This window comes from Taeniopygia guttata, chromosome W (genome assembly GCF_048771995.1).
Source record: "Taeniopygia guttata chromosome W, bTaeGut7.mat, whole genome shotgun sequence".
Classification (NCBI taxonomy): Eukaryota; Metazoa; Chordata; class Aves; order Passeriformes; family Estrildidae; genus Taeniopygia; species Taeniopygia guttata.
Genome location: NC_133064.1, coordinates 23,457,695 through 23,482,776, shown reverse-complemented (window position 1 = coordinate 23,482,776; position 25,082 = coordinate 23,457,695). Strand labels below are relative to the sequence as shown.

The 25,082-nt window shown below is 39.1% G+C and overlaps 1 protein-coding gene across 3 annotated transcripts in view; it reads left to right on the top strand.

Moving 5' to 3' along the window:
- LOC116806872 (nipped-B-like protein) overlaps positions 1 to 25,082 on the top strand; it is a 162,934-nt gene that overhangs the window by 77,166 nt on the left and 60,686 nt on the right. For all 3 annotated transcript variants that reach the window (XM_032744675.3, XM_032744673.3, XM_032744674.3), the window contains one exon: positions 12,424 to 13,926. In XM_032744675.3, the coding sequence (XP_032600566.1) occupies positions 12,424 to 13,926 (1,503 nt within the window). The remainder of the gene's footprint in view (positions 1 to 12,423; positions 13,927 to 25,082) is intronic.

Here is a 25,082-nt window from a genome sequence, read left to right as displayed (position 1 = left end):
ATGCTTGGTTCCTCCCCCTGGGCAGACCATTTCACAATTCGATGATGTAATTTTGAGACATGCAGTGAGACTTGATAGCCCATTAGCAGAAGATATCCCCTGGAAGGAGTTATCAGAGATGAGTCATGGAAGAACAGTGCCCCACATGTTCTTAACAGCTTATGAAAATGGTGATAGAATACATACTTTTGGTTGCATCTTACATTGTAACCTAAGACATTATCCATCCTTTATTCTGTTACCACTACATCATACCCAAATCAATACCCTCTTTAAAATAAACTTATATATATACACACAATAAAACTTTACACACACTTGTGATACACAGCAGGTTTCCCCATCTTTCTGTATTACCCACCAAATGTAACCAGGTCCTTGAGCAAAAACAATCCCATGGATGGGTTTGCCATTGCCTGATGTGGGACTAATCTAAACAGTCATTTTTAAAATAATTCTTATGTGTACCACAGGGACTTTATCTCCATCCACTGTGCGCGATGGTTCAGACTGGGCAGGACCTGCTGGATTGATGGAGCCTTGTTTGTTGACTATCCAGGTGGCTTTTGCTAAATTCACTTTGCAATTTTCGAAAGTCCTCCCACCAAGTGCCTTTAGGGTTGTCTTTAGCAGTCCATTGCATCGTTCAACTTTCCCGGCAGCTGGTGCATGATAAGGGATATGATATATCCATTCAATACCATGTTCTCTGGCCCAGGCATTTATAAGGCTGTTCTTGAAATGGGTCTCATTGTCCAACTTGATTCTCTCAGGCGTGCCATGTCTCTACCAGACTTACTTTTCCAGACCCAAGATGGTGTTCCGGGCAGTAGCCTGAGGCACAGGGTAGGTCTCCAACCATCCTGTGGTGGCTTCCACCATGGTCAGCACATAGCACTTGCATTGGCGGGTTTAGGGAAGGGTGACATAGTCAATTTGCCATGCTTCTCCATACCTATACTTTGACTATTGTCCACCATACCACAGAGGCTTCTCCCGCTTGGCCTGTTTGACTGCAGCGCAGGTCTCGCAGCCATGGATGACCTCTGAGATACTGTCAATAGTTAAGTCCACCTGTCAGTCATGAGCCCATGGGTATGTTGCATCTCTCCCCTGATGACCAGAGGCATCATGGGCCCAACGAGCTAGAAATAATTCTCCCTTGTATTGCCAGTCCAGATGCACCTGTGATATCTTCTCCTTGGCAGCTCGATCCACTTGCTCATTGTTACAATGCTCTTCATTAGCTCAACTCTTGGGTAGGTGTGCATCCATGTGTCGAACTGTCACAGCCTCTCTACCTGGGCAGCGATGTCCTGCCAAATCTCAGCGGCCCAGATGGGTTTCCTTCTGCGCTGCTAGTTGGCCTTTCTCCAATGATCCAGCCATCCCCACAGAGCATTAGCTGCCATTCATGAATCGGTGTAGAGATAGAGCCTCAGCCACTTCTCTCATTCAACAATATCCAAAGCCAGCTGGATGGCTTTAAGCTCTGTGACCTGACTCGATCCACCTTTTCCCTTGGTAGCTTGTGCAACTTGTCATGTGGGGCTCCATACAGCAGCTTTCCATTTCCAGTTTGTCCCTACAGTTTGGCAGGAACCATCAGTGAAGAGGGTATATCATCTCACTCTCTGGTAGCTCATTATATGGTGGGCCTTCCTTAGCACGTGTCACTTGTTCCTCCTCTTCAGAAGATAATTCAAAAGTCTCACCTTCGGTCCAGTTTGTTATAATTTCCAGAATCACAGAGTGATTGAGATGTCCTATCCGTGCTCGCTGTGTGATCAGCACAATCCACTTGCTCCATGTGATGTTGGTGGCAGGAACCTTTCCTTAGAACATCCAACCCAGCACTGGTAGTCAGGGTGTCAGAAGCAGCTGTGCTTTGGTGCCAATTACTTCTGAGGCAGCTCGAACCCCTTCATAAGCTGCAAGAATCTCTTTCTGGGTTGGGGTATAGCTGGCCTCAGATCCTTTGTATCCCTGATTCCAGAACCTGAGCAATCATCCTTGAGTCTCTCCAGGTCCCTTCTGCCAGAGGCTCCAGGAAGGACCATTCTCCCTGGCTGCAGTGTAGAGCACATTCTTCACATCCTGCCCCGTTCTGACTGGCCCAAGGGCTACTGCATGGGCAATCTCCTGCTTAATTTGTTTGAATGCTTGTTGTTGTTCAGGGCCCCACTGGAAATAATTTCTATTTCGTGTCACTGTCTGTTTGGAGACAAATTCTAGGAGAAAAATGCTCTAAAATGAGTATTTTTCTCTAAAGAGAGAGGGTTTCAATAACTCCCTTTTCTTCTGCCAGTGAGAGAAATGGATACCAGGAAAGTGAAAAAAACCCCTGTTTATTAACAAAGCAAGATACCCACAAAGCACAGGAAAAAAAGAAAATTGAACCTTACACCCCACCCTCACCTTGCTGTGTGTCTGAGAGGCAAAGATGGCGACTGCCTGTCTTTGTCTCTGTGAGAGGAGGAGAACAGAGTTCACGCAGCAGCTGGGAACCTGTTGGATTTCTGGCGTGGGTCTTCTCACAGCTGGTGAAGTTGGTGGAGTTTAATGTCCCTTCTTTCGCTGTCTCAGTCTTTCTGAGGTTTGGACCGGCCAGAGCGGCCCCGCAAGCTCCCTGGGCCAAAGAGAAAAAAAACCAACTAAAAAAAAACCTGCCGAAAAGATTTGCCAGTGAAAAGCTTCCAGGCCAGGGGAAGGGAAAAAAACCCAAAAAACCCAGAAGCTTCTTGCCTACACTGGCAAAAATTAAACCAGCAAGAAAAGGCAATGAAGTAACAATCCATGTAGCTGCCAACCATACTGGAGAGAGAGAGAGATTGAACAGAGCCCACGCAGGAGTCCGAGGCTCCCCGCCCCACCCCCCCAGTCCATCTTAAAGCTACAGCAGTTGTTTTCTGGGCGTAAAGCAGACAGAGAATAAAGCCTTATCATAAAATCACCCCAAGACAGTCATGAGATAAAGAGGATTTACAATCATGCTCTACTCTGAGATATGTATCCTCCAAAAGCTCATGGCTTCTAGAAAAGTCTGAGTTTTTTTCCTGTTGGTAGGTGGGGACACAGCGGTGATTTTATTGATTACCTCTGTCAGGATCTGGCAATGTTCATCTTGCCACATGACTCCTAGAAACTGAATTTCTTGAGCAAGTCCCTTAACCTTACTTTGCCTAATAGCAAAACAAGCTTTCAGCAGAATTTGGATAATCTTCTCTCCTTTCTCAAAGACTTCTCCTGCTGTGTTCCCCCATATGATGATGCCATCTATATTCTGTAGGTGTTCCAGAGCCTTGCCCTTTTCCAGTGCAGTCTGGATCAGTCCATGGCAGATGGTGGGACTGTGCTTCCACCCCTGGGGCAGTTGGTCCCAGGTGTACTGCACACCCCTCCAGGTGAAGGAAAACTGGGCCCTGCGCTCTGCTGCCAAAGGAATGGAGAAAAAGGCATTGGCAATATCAATGGTTGTGTACCACTTCGCTGCCTTGGACTCCAGCTTGTACTGAAGCTCCAGCATGTCTGTCACAGCAGCACTTAATGGTAGAGTGACTTCATTCAGACCACAGTAATCTACTGTCAGTCTCTATTGAACTTATGTCCTGGCCATATTGGGCTGTTGAAGGGTGAATGAGCCTTGCTGACCACCCCTTGGGTCTCCAGTTCATGAATCATCTTATGGATGGGAATCACAGGGTCTCTGTCAGTGCGGTATCGCCGACAGTGCACTGTTGCTGTGGTGATTGGTACCTGTTGTTCTTCCACTTTCAGCAATCCCACAGCAGAGATTATCTGAGCGACCAGGCAGGATATTTAGTTGTCTGATTTCTTCTGTCTCTAGAGCAGCTATCCCAAAAGCCCAATGATTTCCTCTTGGGTCTTTGAAATACCCACTCCTGAGAGAGTCTATGCTGGGGATGCATGGGGCCTCTGGGCCAGTCACGATGGGGTGTCTCTGCCACTTGTTCCCAGTTAAACTCACTTCAGCTTCCAGTATGGTCAGCTGCTGGGATCCTTTTGTCACCCAGAAATAGAAATGGATTCTGCTCCTACATACCTTGATGGTATCAGGGTACATTGAGCACCACTGTCAACCAAAGCCATATATCTTTGTGGGTCAGACATGCCAGGCCATCAGATCCACACAGTCCAAAAGATCTGATTGTCCCTGTCCTCTACCTGGCTAGAGGCAGGGCCCCTCTATTCCTGGTCATGGTACATGTTGCTCTCTTCCTGTAAATAAATTCCTGAGGTCCCTTCAAGACAATAGGTCATATTATTGCTCTTATACTGTCTGGAGTTCTCTCCACACGAGACCGGAGCAGCACTGACACTAGATGAGCTTCTTGTGGTAGATATTTCTCTTTTCAATTTATGTACTCAGGCTGCTAAGGAGGAGGTGGGTTTTCTATCCCACTTCCTCATGTCTTCTCCATGCTCCTGCTCCTGAAGGAAAAACCAGAGGTTACATTGTGGAGTGTATCCTCTCTCCTTGTCTGGGGGACATCTGCTCCTAATGGCCGAGACTCTTGTTGGTTCTGACAAGATGTGGTAAATTCCTTCCTCATGTTTGTTTCTCAGTTTCTGATGGCCTTCTTCAATCAAGCTCCAGACTTGCTCAGCCAGTTTTGTTTCCATGGACAAGACATGGGTGCATAACAGAGCAGTAACAGTGTCCTTGTAAATTCTCAGTTTGTTGACCAACGTGTCCACCTTGTCCTCTCCTTCCCTCCATTGCAGCATCTCTAGGTAATGAGACTATATCTCTGGTCCAAGCTGTATGAATCTCGACTACATTTATGACGTGCACTGGACACCATCTGGGCTCTTAGGGAATCTCTCATCTTCTGAAAAAATTATCTCCAGCACGGCTAATTCCCTTAGGTATCAGATACCTTGTTCCATTGTGCTCTATTTTCTTTGGTGCATCTGGAGGTCTTCTTTACAAAGGTATCTATCCCTTACACTTGCCAGCAGTTGCTGCCAGAGGCTGAGAGTTTCCTGGGTTCTCCCGATCCCCTGGTCAATGACCACGTCCCAGGACAAGGATCCCAGTTGCCTGGCCTCACTTCCGTCCAGAATGGTGTCATTAGCTGCGGCGTCCCAGATGTGGAGCAGCCAGGTCAGGATGGACTCGTTCGTCTGGTGGGTGAATTCCCTCCGCAGGTCACACAGCTCACTCAGGGATAGAGACTGAGTGTTGATTTCCGGCTCTGTCTCCTCTGTTGGGTGCAAAGGTCCAGTCGCTTCTTCGTCAGTCAGTATGCGGACTGATTTACTTTCAATTTCTTTTTCTGAATGAGCGCAACTGCTACCGACTTGGGCTGTCCTTCTGGCTTAGTGATGGTTCATATAAACATGGTGCCTATTGCTTTGCTTCTTTTCTCGTCTTCCTGAAGATGTACCATACCAAGCACTGTCCTGACACCAAGCATGGTGTGCACAGTGTAGGCCATAAAGAGAAGACAAAGAAAAACTAACACCAAGATTATGCCATCCTTGATATCCAGAAGGAACTCAGTATTTTCAATAAGTTCTGTGTCTGGCCTGAAAGGCTGGAAGAAACCATTCTCTACTCTTCCCCCTCGGGGATGGGTGCGATTGTTGAGGAGGCCCCAGGCGTAGCAGCCCAGACTAGGACAGGCAAACAAAATTGAGTATATATTCCGAATTATGTTCATTGCCTCGGAGGTTATCATGCAGTAGACATAATAAACCAATAAAGCCATTTTCGTACCATTCCCTAGTCTCAAATGGAGCGTCATGGCTGGCAAATAGTACCCCATGTGTGGAAAAATATAGAGAGCAAGGTACAATACCCATGTAAATATGTTGAGCATCATGGTGATAAGGTTTCTGTTAATACGAAATTGTAATTCTGACTTCTCTCTGGACCGCCACACATTGGGCGCCAAAATATGTGTTAGTTTGAAAACAAACCAGTGGCAGACTCTAAGTCAGAACTATAATTTAATTGGAAAATTAAGATAAAAGCAGAAAATACTGGCTTAACTGTCAGAGTCAAGATACAACCTGACACCCTGTTGGTCAGGGTGGTGGTAGCAGTCCGATTAAATGGTGGCTGTAGTCCTGTTGAAGTGATAGATGTGGTTCTGTTGAAGCAGTGATCCTGTAGAAGGGTCTGGTCTTTCTCTGAAGGTCCAGTGGTGGTTCTGTAGCTCTTGTGTTCTGGGAATCCAGTAGTTAAGGCTGCCTGTGGTGTTCCAAAACCTCAGGTTATATTCAGGTAGGAATGCTTGGTTCCTCCCCCTAGGCGGAAGATGATCCTTGAGTTGGAGAGCCAATGGGTGGTCAGCAAAACCCACTCACCCTTTAACAGCCCCATTTGGCCTGTGCTCAAATCTGAAGGAGAATGGGGATTGACAGTGGACTATCATGCCTTGAATGAAGTGACTCCACCACTGAGCACTGCTGTGCCAGACATACTAGAGCTCCAGTACGAGCTGGAGTCCAAGGCAGCGAAGTAGTATGCCACTATTGACATTGCCAAAGCATTTTTCTCCATTCCTCTGGCAGCAGAGTTCAGGCCCCAGTAAACATAGGTTTTTTATTTAGGCATAATGCTTATATGTTATTTGTTGAAAATTCCTAGTCTTGACTGTTAGCTTAAATAAAATAAGCTCATAATTTGCCTCTGGCTGACTTGTCTTTGATGTTCAAAAATGGAAGGTTTGACAGTAATTAATAACTGCTTAGGACTGGTATATCTGGGATAAATTTATTCACTGCTGATTTCAATAATGCAATTAAGTGATATTTTAAATGAGTGGAGGGATATCCCAGTAATCTCTGAAGAGTGTTAGAGCTTTAAAATATTACACTCTTAGTTGTTATGCAAACAGTTTTACTGGAGTCATCAAAAGGGTTCACACAGAATTCAGCGTTAGAGGATCAGTCTTTGTGGTTCTGAAGAGGAGTACATTCACATTTATCCATCTTGGATATGAAGTCTCTAACTGAATTCCTTACAAGGTGTAAATGGGGAAGTGGTAATTTATATGTTGTGTCTTCAAGATAAATCAGAAATCTCTGGATTTTAAAGTTTACCAAACAATATTAATAGAACAGAGTGTTACCATTCTGCTAAAACAAAGCTCAGCAACCATGCATGTAGTTCTTATTTAGGCTTGTTACCTTTTCACAAGTATTTACACAACACCCATTTCCATCTGCTAGGACATGCAGTTCTAGAGGTTTTTAGGCTATCATCCTATTATACTAATTTGTTGAAAAAGTTGAATCTGAGACTTAAGACAATCATCATATTTGCAAGAAAGCAGTAACATCAGAGACTTCAGCACTAGTGGTGTTCTGGCTACTGCTTTGGAAAGGTTTCAGATTAAATGGAAGAATGCAGATACTTCTTTAATACAGCTCCCCTCATCCAGCTACTGTCCCTAATATTTCAACTTCCAAGTATATCCATTTTCAGCATGGATATGCTGCAAATTGCAATTGACTTGCAGTTTCATCAGAAATATATTCAAAGGTATCTGTGGTTATTCCAGTGCAATGTGTTTTTGCACAGAGGTTCTGCAGTAATTAATTTCTAAATCTGAAAGTACTCATTGTTTTGACATGCAGATATTTCCAAAGATGAAGGCCACAACCTGTCTCCAGGAATACTGTTCATAACAGGACAGGTGAGACACAACTGCTTGGAAATCCATTTTAAACTCGTGGTTCCTGTAATATTTTGTTTCTTGCACCACAGTGACCCATTTAATTTGACAGAACATCTCTGCTATTTTTTAGAATTAGATAGTTTATCATCTTGCTCTGAGTACCAAGGTACTGCCTTTTGGTGAGCGTATTGCAATGTAAAGCGAATGTCCATGCAAATTTGCCAAGACAAACCAATGCACACAGGAGAACAACTGGGATCAGACTGTACTCTAAACAGTCATAAATTTGTTCAAGTAATTGAACAAAATGTAGATTCATTTTTGATGTCTCTGTGTTCTTGGGAGGCAGGGAAGGGGGAGGAGTGAATAATATTTTTAAAAATAAAATAATCTGAGAGCAACAAACTTGGGTACCTGATCTATAATATAGTCAGAAAGCTCTTCTGTGGCTTACTACATATTCCTTCTATTACAAAAATTGCTGTAAAGATTGAAGCAAAAAGATCCTGATCACACTTAATTGGTTTCAAGAGCATGTGAGCCTACCTGTTCAAAACTGTGGCAAGCTCTGAACCTTGGTCTGCAGGATTTGAAAGAAAAATGTTAGTCTGATATTTTTGCAAACTCCTAGATCCTGATAATAAATTCTGTCATCTACGGAATGAAGTGTACGAAGCTTGGATACTGACGTCTTGAAGATTATGAAGAATATTTGAATGGATATTGTAAAGTTCTAAATTCATCTGTTCATTAAGACCCTATGGGGTCTTGGGACTCATGCCTTAACAAGACAGATTTATGCAAACTTGCATATATTTGATTGTAAAAGAGAAGACTTGAAGGCATCTGTTTTCAGAGGTTAATTACTCTCCTCATTTCTCTTGATACTCTATTGATTATTCTCATATAGTTCAAAGTGAGTTCAGAATTTGATAAAGCCCAATGGTGTTTTTCACCTTTCATATTTCTTCATCTATGATGGCAACCAAAAAAGTATTTGTGCCCATTCAGTGGAGTTTTTCCATTATGCTCAGTGAAGACAGTGGTACTATATACTCATCCTACCTTTAATGCACTAGTTCAACCTGATATTTTCATAGAATATCCTGAGCTGGAAGGGACCCACAAGAATCATCAAGTCCAACTCCTGGCCCTGCACAGGACACCCCAGCAATCCCACCCATTTCCTGAGAGCATTGTCCAAGTGCTTCTTGAGCTCTGGCAGCCTTGGGGCTGTGACCACTTCCCTGGGGAGCCTGTTCAGTGCCTGACCACCCTCTGTGTGAAGAACCTTTTCCTGATATCCAACCTAAACCTCCCCATACAGAGTTCCAGCTGTTCCCTTGGGTCCTGTCATTGGTCACCAGAGAGCAGAACTCAGCGCCTGCATCTCTGCTGCCCCTTGGGAGGAAGCTGCAGATTCTGGTGAGATTTTCCCTCAGTCTCTTCTTCTTCAGGCTGAACAAGCCAAGTGACCTCAGATGCTCCTCATATGGCTTCCCCTCAGGCCCATCACCATCCTTGTGACCTCCTTTGGACACTCTCCAATAGTGTAATGTCTTCCTTATACTGTGGTGCCCAAAACTGCCCCCAGTAGTCAAGGTGAGGCCACATCAGTGCAGGGCAGGACAATCCCCTCCCTCGACTGGCTTGTGATGCTGTTCTTGATGTACTCGAGAACATGGTTGGTCCTCCTGGCTGCCAGGGCACTGCTGATTCATGTTCAACTGGTCATCAACCAGAACCCTCAGGTCTGTTCCCACAGCTGCTCTTCAGGCCTCTCGTTCCCCAGTCTATCCATACATCTGGGGTTGCCCCATCCCAGGTGCAGAATCCAGCACTTGGCCTTGTTGAACTTGATATGGTTGATGATTGCCCAGCCCCTTCATTTGTCTGGGTCTCTCTGCAGGGCCTCTCTGCCTTCAAGGGAGTCAACAAGTTCTCCTAGTTTTGTATTGTCTGCAAACTTGGTTTTTTTCATAGACTTGGGTCAGCTTTTTTTGTCCTAGGTCCAGAACTTTCATAGAGGCAAAACTGTCATTGTTAAGTCTAGTTCTGAGGACCACCCTCAAGATGCACTGGAAATATCAAGAAATCTCTGAATAATCTGTAACTCCATCTGCAATCATTTAATAAAAGAAAACATTGAAGGCACCCCTTTCTTCTCACATAAGATATCAACAAGTTGTGGTTATAACTTACTAAACATCAGTACCGAGTTGTCAAGAGAAGCAAAGAAGGTGCATCAAATGAGCTCTGTATTTAGAGGGAATGTGACAAATTATGATGCAATCATATATTTATATGTTCTCAACTTACAATTTGATATTTTGGATGATGGTGAACAGCAGCATTTTGAGCCCATGGAAGTTCAAGAGAGAAAATTGATCATACTTGAATTGTTTTGGTTGTTTAATCTTACAGCCCTCAGCATGAGGGCTCTGAAAGGTGAGTTGTTGTTGATCTAGCTACACCAATTTAAGGCATCACATCTTACTATTTGCCTTGCTCTTATAGTAGGGGTAGCAGAAGAAAACCTTTGCTTGGTTCTTAGCTGGCTTGGTTAGATTAGGTTAATGCAAACCATCTTTACTAGTGCTGTAATCTGATGCACTAGACAATGAAACACACTTGTAGAAATGTGAATGTGTGTTCCCTTCTGCTACAGGTGATACTGGTAGCAGTAATGTCTTAAAAGCTAGATCCACCATCAGAGCTTTACAGGACTTTTTCAGTGTGACTGACATTTCTGTATTAAAATGAAAAAGTTGACTGACTTTTTCATAAGAACACAAGTTTCTCAATTTGTGTTTCAAAATTTCAACAGTTTTAATTGAGAAATAATGTAGTGATATGTGTGTGTATATATGTATATTAATATATATATGTTTAAAAAAAATAATCAAATTTGAAATCTCTCAGTTTGGAAACTTCTACTTCATGGTCATTCCTAAGACCTGCTATGAAGCTTAATGAGGTCAAAGCCCTCTTACTCACAGGGAGAAAAATATTTTTTGTCATTGTATGAAGGTTTAAAAAACCCCCCACATTTGTTTTAATAAGTAGTGTAAGGAAGTTAATCTATATAAGCTCTCATATAAATCCAACAGCTTTTGTTGTTGTTGGACAGAAAAAAGAAAAACCGCCATGCTAAAAAGCTGCACTTTCAATTAATCAAATTAATTTTGGTTCACATGTCTATCATAAAGTTGGCAAGTGTTCGTACTTTGAAAAGTTCCTTATTTGCAGTTGACCAGTTTCTGCGTGGAGTTTATTGTATTTGTCTTTACTGTCTTTCAGACATTAAATGTTATACATCATTTTGGAGTTTTAGGAAGCTAGAGATATACAAATAGATTTGAGAATTAAAATGACAGAAAAAACCCACAAACCTGTTCACATCACTGGAGTTGACTATCTTACTACTTGTTACTGTGTTCTGATGTTAATTTTGGAGATGGTCCTTAAAAATTTTAATTCTTTTGAATCAGAATCTTCTACAAGTATAGAGGAAATTAGAAGTCATAGTTATAATTCTGGTTTGCAATTTGAGAGGTTGGGGGTATTTTTGTTAAGAGTTTAATTCCTTCTTCCTTGATTGCATCCTCCTTACTTTTCCCCTGCTCCCAAAAGGAGAGCTGGCTCATTGCATCTGGTGAAAAGGCACCATAAATCTAAGCACAAAATAAGTTATTTTTCTTATATTGTATTTGTGGTCTAGACATTTTGATAGACTTTTCAACCTGTGTTTGGTCATTACTTAGACTTAAAGTCATATTCTCTGATTACAGAGAAAATATCTTATTGACAAACTACAAAATGAGAATATAAGCCTTAGTGCAATTAGGGCTTTTGAGTTTCATGGTAGAAATTAATTTTAGAGTATCATGTTGGTAATATAAATAGGTTGTGTTTTAAATGAATAGATATTTTCATGTGCTTCTCATTTCTATGAATTCTACCAAATTACAGGAGGGAGTACTTGGCTCACTTTCTATTTTTCTGTATTCTACTTTTAATGATTTTTTTTTAAATGTAAACTGAAAGGATTATTGTAGAGTCAAGTTCTTGACACTACATAAAATTATCACTGAATTTTTTTTTTTAATCCATGAAAAGCATTATGGTTGCAAGGGGAAAATACTGAAGCTTTTAAGTGTGTAGTGCCTCCCCCCCATCCCCCATTCATATGTGCTATGGTATAGACTCCAACTCTTGGTATACTCCTTGTTTCAAAGAGAAGCATGGAGTGTTGGACTTATTTTAATAATTTTTGTTCATTGTTCATGTGTTCCCTGGCTACAATATATGCAAAGCCCAACTGAATCAAGTAGGGAGCTCTGTCTCCTAATCATTGCAGATCCTTGCATAGTTCATGTATAATGAACCAGGCTTGATCTGCAAAGGAGAATCTTTTATAGTAGTATTCCTCAAAACTTGCTTCAACTGTAAAGGATTTTTTTTTTTTGGCCATTATTGCAGCTTCTTTATTAGATGGTTCTCTTGGGAATTGTACAGGAACTCATTTCATATGTTTTGAAGATGTTTTTTAATGATCAATTGACACATATGGTAGATTGATAATGAACACATTAAAAAGTATTAGAGAAGTTCTATTCTTGCTTTTAAATTCAGTGGGTTTTGTTGTTTGTGTGCACATACATGTGGAGGAGGATTAATTGGTGGGAGTGGAGGGGAATGGACATTTTTGCTTGGACATTTGCCTATTTCTAATATATAGCATTTGTGATGTTTCTCTTTTAATTTGTAGATAAGCCTCTGAAGAAGCGAAAACAGGAAAACAAACCACAGGAGGTTGGAGGTGCTACTGTAGGAAATAGAGCAGCTTCTCAGGAGACAGGTTCTGCAGGAAATGAGGCAAGGCCAGCACTGATGGTTAGTATTGATCTGCAGCAAGCAGGAAGAGCAGACTCTCAGGCAACAGTAACTCAAGATCTGGACATCATCAAAAAACATGAAGAAATTAAGCAGTATAATGATGTGTTTGTGTGTGTTCCCCAAGAAGACACAGTTGGAGTTCTTAAATTTAAACCTGAAAACCACCCTGAGATTTTTAGGAAAATGTCAGACTTTGGGGCTCAAAAGACAGATATCCAGCAAAATGAAAACAGACAAATTGAATTTCAGCAAAATGTGAGCAAGCAGTTGGAAAGTAAGCAAAATGAGAAGAAACAGGTAGAAGCTAAACGTGAAAGCAAGCATGAAAGCAGACAAACGGAAGTGAAACAAAATGAGAACAGACAAACAGAATCAAAACAAAACCAGAGCAGGCAAATGGAGATGAAACAAAATGATGGAAAACAAAATAATGGCAAAGAGGAAATAAGGCAGAGGCCTGAAACACCGAAACAGAAGAATGAAGACAGGCCTGAAATTCCAAAACATAGACATGATAACAGAAGGGACTCAAGTAAACCAGTATCAGATAAGAAAATAGAAATATCTAGGCATAAAATAGATGTGAAATCTGATCCTTCAAGGACAAAGTCTGAAAGTAGATCCGATCCAGCAAAACTGAGGCCTGATGGGCGCTCAGTTTCTGATACACCAAGGCGTGACCATGATAGCCTCAAACAAAAATCAGAGGACAGGGGGGAGTCAGAGAGATACAGAGGAGATCCATCCAAGATCAGAAGACCTGAATATTTGAGATCCTCAAACAAAAATGAACATGATTCTAAACATGGTATTAAATCTGATAGTTCAAAACCTGAGAAATTTACAAGGAAACATAGACATGAGTCTGGTGAATCAAAGGAAAGGTTTTCTTCTGGGGATCAGAAATCAAGACCTGACAGCCCTCGCATTAAACAGGAAGGTAGAGGAGATTCTAATAAATCAAGACCTGATAAACCTGGCTTTAAATCACAAAACAGCAAGGATGAACAAAGGACAGATGGTAACAAGAGTAAAGTAAATAGTAATAAAGCACAGGCTGACAGTAAAGCAGAGTTTCCCAGTTATTTGTTGGGGGCAAGATCTGGCACATTGAAACATTTTGTCATTCCAAAAATCAAGCGTGATAAAGATGTCAGTGTCACTCAGGAATCAAGGAAAACTGAATTTAAAGGTGAACAGGACAAAGTAGAGAAGATTGGGCTAGTTGAAGATCTAAATAAAGGAGCTAAGCCTATAGTTGTCCTTCAAAAACTTTCACTGGATGATGTGCAGAAATTTATTAAGGATAGAGAAGATAAATCAAGGGGCTCTTGTTTTAAACCTAGCAAGAACAAGTCATCCAAATCTAATAAAGGTAAGTTGTCTTTTTTAATGTTAATTGCATTATATCTTGTATATGCCTGTTCTTTTAGATTTGTTATTCCTATGGTTAGAAATGAAACACAAATGTGTGATAGTTTATAGTCTTGCTTATATGGTGATTTTGGGAAACAAAGTGAAATTTGTCTATGGGATTGTGGTTATTGGAAATTTTGTTACAGTGTAACTAAAATTATTTGTTTATTCCAATGCAAGTTCCTAATGTGGGAACACATAAATAGTCTTAAAATTTACTTCAGTTACATGAGTTTAATCTGATAATTTATCTAGTTAAACATAACTATGATATGAATGATTAGGTGTGTCTGTGTAAGGGAATGGTACTGCTGTAACGAAATTGTTGTAGCTGAAGTGTTGTGAAATACTATGTATACAAGCCCTAAGATTCCTTTATGTTTTTATTTGGAAATGAAATGAAATGTGTTTTTTCTAAGGGATATTGTTACATGATGAGATAAGGCAGTTACAAAGCCCCATCTGCCTCTTATACTATAAATACAGCTCTGTTGGGAAGCCTCCATACTTTAGACTGTGTTTAATAAGATTATTAAAATGTTCTATCTTTAGGAGAATTCAGATAGTGTTGTCTCTTATGGTCCAGTGTATGCAGAAAGGGGAAAGAAATGTAAAGAGTAGACTGGCATTATCAAATTAGTCATATAAACAGGAATTCATTAATAACAGATCGTAGGTTTGACATTTGATTGTCTCTTTCGCAGATTTAACGCTTTTTTATTCTTGGTGCTATAATTTTAGTTTCTTTGGTTTCAGACTGAAGTAGATAATTTCACATTGTGAAATCAATGTTACTAACTGGTCAGGGTTCTTTTTTATTGTTTAACATTTAGATTTCTTATGTAGCTATGTTTATAGAGCTGTCATGTCTCAAAAATAGGCAGATAAAGTGTCAGGAGGAGAGGATTTTAACTGTATACAGGATTATTTATGAATGCAGTTCTGGGTATATCATTGCTCATTAACTTGAGAATAAAATGTTTTCTTACAATGTTTATCTGATAAGAACTGATTTAGAAATATTTGTGAATGTATAGCAAAGTTTATGTGCATGTGTACTGAGTTGATATCTGTATGATGAATTTATTTTGCTATGTCTGGTCTCTACTAACTTGATTGTATTGACCCTTAAAGACTTAACAATTCAGCATGAGTATTGCTTATTTGTAAAATGTTAGCCTTCTTGTTAAATATTTTCTCTTTATCCTGGAAATATGAACATTTCCACTATCCCTTTTTGATATTCAGAACAGGCAACGTTTCCAGTTCTAACAATAATAGGTATCTAGAGTCAGAAAAATTTGACATCTTTGCTGTCAGCTTAGTCTAAAGATTTTCAGATGAACGTTCATTATAAGGCATATGGAAAACTTTCTGATGGAGTTCAGCTCCTAAGGATAGACTTTGAAATCACACAATTCTATGTGCAAAAAACTGGTAAATTTAGAGCCCTCAGAGCTATATACAGTGTATGTATGCTTTCTAAAATGTTTCTGAAGTAGGCTTTTTTGTAGTCTGTATTGTATGTGGTTATTTATATAGTATATTTTAGTAATGCGTAAAGGTTTTATTTACTCTAATCCAGTTGGCATGATTCTACTAGAAGCGTCAGACATGAGCAATGCATTCATTTTAAATTCAGATTTATAGCTTTTCTGCAGTGTTTTTGTGTATTTTGTATTTTATGAAGTCATATATTTCTTACATATTTTGAAATAACTTAGGACATAGTTTCCAGAGGAAAAAAAAGTTTGAATATGATATCAGTCTCTTTGCTATTCTATCTAGAATATGATTCTTACAATGATACTAGAAATAAGTTTCATGGAAAGGATAACTATGTTTCTCTTACAAATCAAGTTTTGAGTGATCATCCATGCAGATTTTGGAGAAAGTGTCTGAACTTCAGATTTTTTCATGTGTATTTTTAGTTTTACATTTTTTTGTCCAACTTCCTGGTAGCCTACTTACTAGGATATTATTAGGCGGATTCCAGTGTTCATAAATTAGGGTTCATAATTCAAAAATATATCTCTTAATAAGCCAAGGTGTATTTGTCAATAACTGATAGAAAATATTAATGTCATTTCCACAATGTCCTCACTCTAATTGAGAGAAATCGCATCCAGTTTTACTCCATGCCATTTTTACTTATAACTGTTTTACTACACTAGAAGATGTAATTTTCATTAACATTATTTAGTTCATCATATATTTCTTAATAGTTTTTAGCAAATATTTTCTAGGGCTGCCTTTTAGCATCATTATTCCATTTCTTCTTGCATCCTTCCTATTCCATGTAGCTTAGTATATTTTGGTTTATCTTTCCTTCTTTCACCTCCATGTATTTCTTGTCCTTTGTTTCTCCTTTCTCATCCTTCCCCAAGAAAATGTGTTCTCCTGGCTTTGTCACATACAACATCATTGCTGTGATTTAGCTGAAATCCTGTTTAAACTAAGATTAGTTCAGATACTTCAAAAACCATTTAGATAGCTATTCTGCTTAAGGGACTAATGCTCATTGGTTATAAAACTCAGTAAAATCAACTTATTTTAAGCTAAAATTAATGCTACATATACTGAAAGTCTATATAACTTGTTGAATTGTTTCAGTAAACTTTAAATTTTAAAATGATCCTGTTATTGTGCACATGGATAAGCCTTGCATTCTACTGTAAAAAAAAACAAGTAGCATTTTAAGCAAATTTTATATACAGGTTTGAAAGTTCGTTAGGCTATTATATGACTGGGAAAACTGTAGTATGTGATCGTTAAGACTGGACCATCCCAACAGTCCCTTTTGGCATTTGCAAGAAAGAAGCAACATTTTTTTACTCTCTCCTGATCTTAGAACATTTTTCTGAAAGATGCACTCTAGCTCAGAGGAAAGTTATAGGAGTTTTTTCACAGTACTTTTGTTAAGGGGTCTTATGCTGAATTTTTATGGCCTGTTTTTTGCAGGTCAGAATTAATTATAGCACTTTTTTTTTGCTTCTGGTTTTAACATCTGTGAATGCCTTTTATCCTGGTTTTAATGTAAATGTATGTTGTTGAGGAATGCATTAAACTTCTCCATTCAAGTTTGTGCCTGCAATGGAGAGGTCATGTTTGCTATGAAATGAAATTTCAGAGCTTCGATGAATACCTTGTCTGCTGCTTATAGCTATACTGATCAATTATCTTGAGATTAAACATGTTACCAGTTTTACAGTTCATAAGACCATTTAGGTTAGAAAAGAACTCTAAGATCATCAAGTCCAACCATTAACCCATCACTGCCAGGTCCACTACTAAACCATGTCCTCAAGATCCACATCTACATGTTTTTTAAATGCCTTCAGGGATGGTGACTCTACCACTGCCCTGGGCAGCCTTTTCCAGTGCTTGATAACACTTTCTGTGAAGATTTTTTTTTTCCAAATATCTAATCTAAACCTTCCCTAAAACAACTTGAGGCCATTTCCTCTTGTCCTATTGCTTGTTCAATGGGAGAAGAGCCCAACCTCCACCTGGCTTCACCCTCCTTTCAGGGAGTTGTAGAGATTAAGAAGGTACTCCCTGAGCCTCCTTTTCTCCAGGCTAAACACCCCCAGCTCCCTCAGCCACTTCTTGTGCTCCAGACACAGCTTTGTTGCCCTTCTCTGGACTCACTCCAGCACCACAATGTCTTTCTTGCAATGAGGGGCCCAGAATTGGACACAGCACTTGAGGTGTGGCCTCACCAGTGCCGAGTACAGAGGGACAATCACTGCCCTGGTCCTGCTGGTCACACCATTTCTGATCCAAGCCAGGATGCCATTGTCCTTCTTGCCCACCTGGGCACACACTGGCTCATGTTCAGCTGCTGTCGCTCAGCACCTCCAGGTCCTTTTCCTGTGGGCAGCTTTCCAGCCACTCTGCCCCAGCCTGGAGCTGCATGGGGTTGGGACCTAAGAGCAGGACCTGGCACTTGGCCTTGTTGAACCTCATACAATTGTCCTTGTCCTATTGCTCCAGCCTGTCCAGATCCCTCTGCAGAACTTTCCTGTCCTCCATCAGATCAACACTCCCACCCAACTTGGTGCCCTCTGTAAACTTACTGAGGTTGCACTTGATCCCCCTGTCTAGGTCATCAATGAAGATGTTAAATAGGACTGGCCCCCATACTGAGCTTTGGGGAACTCCACTGGTGACTGGCTGCCAACTGGATGTAGCTCCATTCCCCACCACTCTCTGGGCCTGGCCATCCATACAGTTCCTAGCCCAGTGAAGAGAGCATCTGTTCAACCCATGGGCTGCCAGCTTTTCCAGAAGAATGCTGTGGGAGACAGCATCAAGGCTTTATTAAGGTCCAGATAGACACATCCACAGAGAATGAGAGAAAAATTTAAGTGTGGTAAGGAGATGTCTGAGTTGGCTTATAATATATTTAAAGGATTAGCTTTCTAAAATTAAGCACCACATATGTAATTGCATATTTTAGTTCTAGGACAAATGAGTGTGTGTTTTTAAGACTTGTGCAGAAACACCTTTTGAGTCTTCAAATATTACCTTAAAAGGCTTCGTTATTTTAAAAAAAAAGTTATAATTTCACTGCGGAATATAATGCTGAATGCTACTTCTTCTTTATGTGGATTGTTATTCTAGGATTTCATTATCTGTACAGTGCAGAACTTTAAACACAGGTTTTCATTGATCACTACAAGTCTCTGTGCTCTCTGCTGCTATAATCTGAAATATGAGTGAAGATTTGCCATTTCTTCAAAGGTCCTTTTCATATTTTTACAAGTGCTGCTAAAAAATGTACTGCTGCTTAATCATCTTTATGTCACAGGGTTGAAACAATGCTTTTAGATATTTCTGTGTTCTATGCTTGTGTGTTTGGGTTTTTTTAATTCCAGATTACTTTTTCAGAGCCTATAATAACTATAATTTGTAGTCAGTGGCAGGCTGTAGCAGTGCAAAGTTGCATGGCATTTGTGTAACGTGATGGTCCATCTTTGAGTTCTAGTACTGCTGAAAAGTCTCACTTGTGAAGCAGAGTAACCAGTTAGGCCTCATCTTTTAGATAGGAATGACAAAAAAAGCTCAGTGAGCAAACTTCTGATGCTTCTTACAGTCCTCTGGACAGCACAGCTGAGCTACTCACCAATACCTTTTGGTGCAGATGAAAACTAGACAAAAAAGGAGTGTAAATAAATTTTAAACATTTGCTTAAATCCTTTATGTATAGGACTTCTACAAAGACAAAATTGACAAAACTTTGAGAAAAATATCTTATGGATATTAACTCATCAAGAAAACTTTAGAGTTCAAGTCAAATTTACTTTAAAAATAACTATCTCCTGATGCTGAAAGAGGCATACTGTAGTACTTACTGAAATCAGTGAGGCAAGCAGCTGTGCTGCTAGGAAATAACTGGAATAAAAGCATATTTCCTGGAACTCAGATTGCTTACTACAGATTATCCTTTTGTAAAGATAACCATTGGGAACATCTTAATTCCACAAATCTGAAATTTAGAATCACTCTTAGAGCTCCTGGTAGCAACTGCATTTGCATTTGGGAGGGCCAGAGGAATAACTCACTGGGCATCTTGCATGTGCATATACTACCACATGGATCAAGCATGTTAAAACTTTCTCTAAAGTTCTCTAGTATTATAAATGAAAATTTGTCCAGCCAAATTAATATGAAAAAATAAAATATTTATTTTGCAATCAAATTCTATCTAGCCAGCCACAAGGAAAGAACAGAGCCGAGCCCGGGGTCGGCCCTGGGTGTGCAACAAGGAGTCAGCCTCAGCAGAGGTTTTCCTCCATGCCCACACACCTCCATCCTGGCACAAGCGGTTTTTATAGGGAAAATTCCGCCTGAGGCCAAGATTTCAGCAGTCTTTTTTTCTATTCAGAGTCCATATGTTAATAAGATTTTCTTTTTTGGTGATGAGGGAGAACAATTCAGTGTCCGGAGTTTGTTGTATCCCATTATGAAATTTACGGGAATTCGGGAACGCTGTATTCACATGTATCTGCCTGAGGATTTCCATGATATCCATCTCGGGTCCTTCACTCAACGATCAGCACCTGGGGTTTCTGTATCTCCCCAGACATGGCCCATCTCCTGGCGAGCTGTACCTTCTTACTTGTAAATCAGTTTCCAATCTACACCCGGTCTCACCTGTGCCTGTGAGGGTGGGGGGGAATCCTAATACAAACGTGTATACTCTAACAAATATTCAATATCACATATATCATATTAGAAATGGCGCAAATTATATCTACTACATATAACATCTAGTAAATTATGCCACATTTCAGAGAAGTAAAGGATATATTTAATGGTTTACAGCTGAAGTCTTTAAAGCTTCCTTTAAACTCTAAATTTAACTGAATTTGTAGAATAAAAATAACTTTCATGAGAATTATACAATTTTCCTGATTTTCCTCTTTTCTGAGGAATTCGTGACTACCCCTTTTCAACTTAACTAGTCTAGAAGAGAAGCTGGCTGTTCCTCATGACATTAGAACTTTTTACAGATATGTTGGGTTTTCAAAGGATCCATTTTAATATACTCCTTGTTCACTTAGCTTTTTTTTTTTTTTCTCCTTTCTGGAATGAATAAGTTCATGGTTTGAAAAATATTTGAGGTGCAAATATATATTTTATATATTTATATATATGTGTGTGTGTGTGTGTGTGTAAATAATATCAGTTAAATCCTGTAGTCTGGAAAGATCTTGGTTTTCTAGCATGGATTGTTCCCATTTGCAGGGATATTTTAAGTATGGTGCATCTCTTCTATTCCAATAAATGTGCTGGGATGTGTGGGCATTTTACATACTCTCTGGGGCCTTTGGCTTTGATGTCAGTTTTTCAGAAGTAGATGTTGGATAAGCTACTACTGGTAGATGTTGGATAAACTGATATCAGGTAGACAGAAGGAATTTAGCAGTTCCACACCGGAGTCCTTTCTTGTGTTGATCTGTTACCAGTACAATAGGAGACGTTTTCAGCACACTGCTTTGCCTGGAAGTTGCTTGGATTATTTCCTATTTTTGTCTTTGCCACTAAGGTAAATATTTTGATTCTTGCTCTCACAGTTGTTCTTAAGTCTTCTCTTGATACTAAGAGTGAAATTTACTTCTTGCACATCTACTTCTTAGCAGCAACAGTAAACTTGACCAAATCTAATAATTTCATTGTTCTTTGGTTCATCTGAAATATTTTGTTTTGTTTGCAGATTTAGGAGTGCATTGTTTAACTAGTTCAATTTTGAAAAATTATTTTGGTACATGTAAGTGATAGAAATTTATTGCCTAATTTGTCAGCAATTTATTGAAAGTCTGAAACTGCCTTTGGTTCATGGGTATGGATGATTGATCAGGTTCTTCTTATTTTTGGGAAAAGCTGAAGCTATTTTGCATAATTTATTTTTGCAACAATGCACTGCAATATGTAAACATGTGGGCCAGAAATTTGTTTGATATTACAATATGCAGTGTTGACATGTTAATGCGTATAAGTAAGTATCTAAATATAGATGTTATTTCTTGGCATATGTGCAGGGATATGTGATCAAAATTTTTGGTATGAATTTTCTTCTAGAGAAAGGATAAATTTGGCAAAATACAAATAAGGGAAACCCTCACTTTTGCTTCTGATAAATGAACTTTTCTGTTGCTCAACATTTTCAACCATTTTAAGTAGCTGTTTCTGTTTAGGAAAATTTAAACTATTTACTTGAAATTTGCATTTTATTTTTGCTTCATGGTAATATTATCAATGAACAGAAAAGAAAAAGATGAGACCTTTTTTGTTCTTCAAGTTACCAAATTGTTGTTTGCATCAAATAAAGGTTACTTAAATATGCTTATTGTTTAATTATCTTTTGAGTATTTCCTGTAGTACTTTATATTAAAATCTAAAATATCAGCAATTTTTTGTTCTTGTTGTTAATGTAATTAAGTTACTTTGAAGAAGTGAAAAAAGATGATAAAGTATGAGAATCTTTCCATGATAGAGCAAGGTAAAAGCAGATTATGTGCCTATAGTCACAAAACAGATATAAATAATGGAATATGTTTTGCTTGTTCTCTGCAAAGATCTTGGTTGAATTATATTGATTATATAGGAGTTTGATGAGAAAAACAAATGAGGTTTGATTTGATTATATTTAATGAAGATCTTTTTTCTTAGGTGAGGCCCCATGGCTCAGTTTTTAAATTAATCAGAATACATGGCTGAGAAAATGCATCAGTCATAAATTCCAGATTGCAAGCATTAATAGTAGATTCATAAAAGTGAGGTTCTTTGTGCAGCACTGCATTTATTTAAAGTGTTGATCTTGCTCCATTTTTGCCGAGTACTGCTATATTTTTTGTGAAGTATCTTGCAAAACTACTCTAGCCTTCTTTTATCAATTTTTATAAAGATGAGAAGTCAAGGAATAGCAATAAGGAATAAAGTAATTTGTGGCTATAGCTGCTGCAGAAATCAGTTTGAGGAAATCATTAATATCAATGTAAAGTGAGTTCTCATGGTTCTTGGCATCTTTGGAGAATATGTATTGGGTATATTCCTTGATCTTTGGATCCTTCAGGGTGCTCTTTGGAAACCTCTTCCCTCTGTCAAAATTTTCTTTCTTCTAAGAGTACTTTGTGCAATTGGAAAATCCTTTTTGAATCTGTGCTGCTTAGCCATGGGTAATGATGACATCTACTACATCATGGAATTATTTTGTTTCTGTGTCCAGATTCTTCTCTGACCCACCAACCTGACTGTGTCCCATTTCTTAAAGTCAGAGCTAATGACTGGAATATAACCAGAGAGCTTGAACCTCTCCTTTTGCTTATGTCGAGGCTTAGAGCTTTCCTTTTGTGTCAGTATTAGGGTAGATGAGGAAAAATTATTTTGAAAGATGTGTTCAAGCAGGTTCTATGAAATTATATAGGACATACTTCCAAACAGTACTTCTCTCCTTCCTGCCAGGAGATGCTCCTGCCATACTTTCCACACCTTCCACAAACCTTAAGGCAGAGAATGGGAAAGAGAAAAGTAAATGAAAAAACTACTCAGAGTAGTAGTAGTAAAAAGAGAAAAACTGCTCAGATTATTTCATCAGTATTCATCTTGATGGTGTGTTTCAGCTGATGATATGGTATTGAGATAAAAGTGTAACTTCTGTCTTATGAGCAGATGTACTTTCCTCATGCCTTAAATTCCATTTTGATAAAAGGATAGTGTTTTCCCTGTGATTCCCCTTCTGTTCTTAAAACTCTCCAGGGCACTGAATTATTTGGAGTAGTGTGATGCTGGTGAGCAGGGGACTCAGATCACCACGGACTGAGATGTAAAGACATAATGGAGCATTTTAAGGGAGAGCACAATGGAAAGGATAATGCTTTTTCTCTTCTCAAGCCTAGTTTTATAAGCTCTCAGAGATAAGCATTATACCCTTGATAGCTCATCTACCTCAGGTGGCATAAAAGAAGCAGGATGGCTCCTGTGATAGTGTTGGAAACAAAAAGTTTTAATAAAAGGCAAAATAAAAAAGCTCTTTACAGAGAAAAGACAAGTCAGGGCAAGAGGTTCTTGCTCCTGCTAAAACACTTCACAAAAGTGATTAACTTATTTTGTTCTCTTCTTTTCTAGGGAATTGCTTAGGTGTGACTTTTTGGCTCCTATCCAGTTAGCTATCCTTAAGTTTGAGGTGAAGTCCCCAAGGTCCTATGAGGTGTCTTTTAACGAAATTGAGGAGAGAAACTTCTGGGCTTTTTTCCTTTTTAAGGGGACAAAGGGTAACTTGTTTACTCCATCAACAGGGGGCACATTCCTACATCAGGATGCAATTAAATTTTCACACTAAGGGATAGCTGAAAATTTTCAGCTTTAACCAGTAAGCTACTCATCAATCCCAGGTAGTCATGTGGCCCTTTGCACTGAGTGCTATACTGTAACAGTACTTAACTATTTTTTAAGCGTGTTTATTTTCCAAACATCTATATAAAGCAGGGAAGTACTTTTATCCCCTCTTTTTGCTTTTAGTTCTTAAACTAAAATAGAACCTTATCTGCACAAGTAGTTGTAATAGAATTAAGCTGTGAGTCTGTGCTGTTGTAGTTACAATGATATGGCTATCCAACAACAAGAAGGTGGCACTCTTGTTATGGAGTAAGAGTATATTTTATTTGATTTAGCAGAGTTTGAAGGTTTGTTGAGCTAATCCAGAAAGAAACTGCTTTCCTTCCTGTATATATGTCTGACACGGAACGTTTTATCAGTGTAGTTATAATGATGAGCCAAAATGACTTGAAAGAGTTAGACAGTAACCTAGTCATACATAAAAGAGGTAGACCTAAAACCACTGGAACATCCTCTATCAAATGCTCAGAGAGGGCATGTAAGGTGAGTTTGGTATCTGGGAAGAACAGCAAGACTGGATATACTAGGCATTGGCAAAATAAGAAGAGTCCAGTAAGCATTTAATGTCTTCTGTGACTAAAAAGGAGTGAGGGGAGAACAAAACTGAGCTGTAATAGGTAAGTTTTAATTTTTAATGTCAAAATGAAGATGTGTGGCAATTCATTAGTGTTGAAGTTCCAGAATGTGGGAAGTGGCTAAACTTATATTTCTAAACACTGAGAAATGCAAAATTGAGATTCATATCTACACCCCAAACAAGTGTCATTGTTCCTTCTTAAACTCTTGTGTGTTCTTTTCTATAATGTCTTGATATGTGGAAAAAAATGCACTTTAAAATACAAGGTATATATAGGTTATAAATATGAAATTGCATTAACTGCAGCTTTGTTTATTACAAAGCATTAGCGCACAGAAAGAGAAAAGAACATTTATGGGAAGCTAATTTATACAAAATATTTCATTAACATAATCTTAGTTTGTAAATGAACTTCAAGGGCAGTTTTTCTTCAAACACTTGTTCATTTCTTGCAATAGATGTATGTCCAAACAGGAAATTTTGATGTCATGGTTATTTCAAAGTAATCATATAAGCAAATTGATATGGATTGTTTCCACTGTACTAACCATCTCTTATGGAAGTAGCAAATCAGAGTTTAGGTTTATAAATATTTTTGAATCTTGATGACTTGTCAGTTAATAGGAAATTACAGC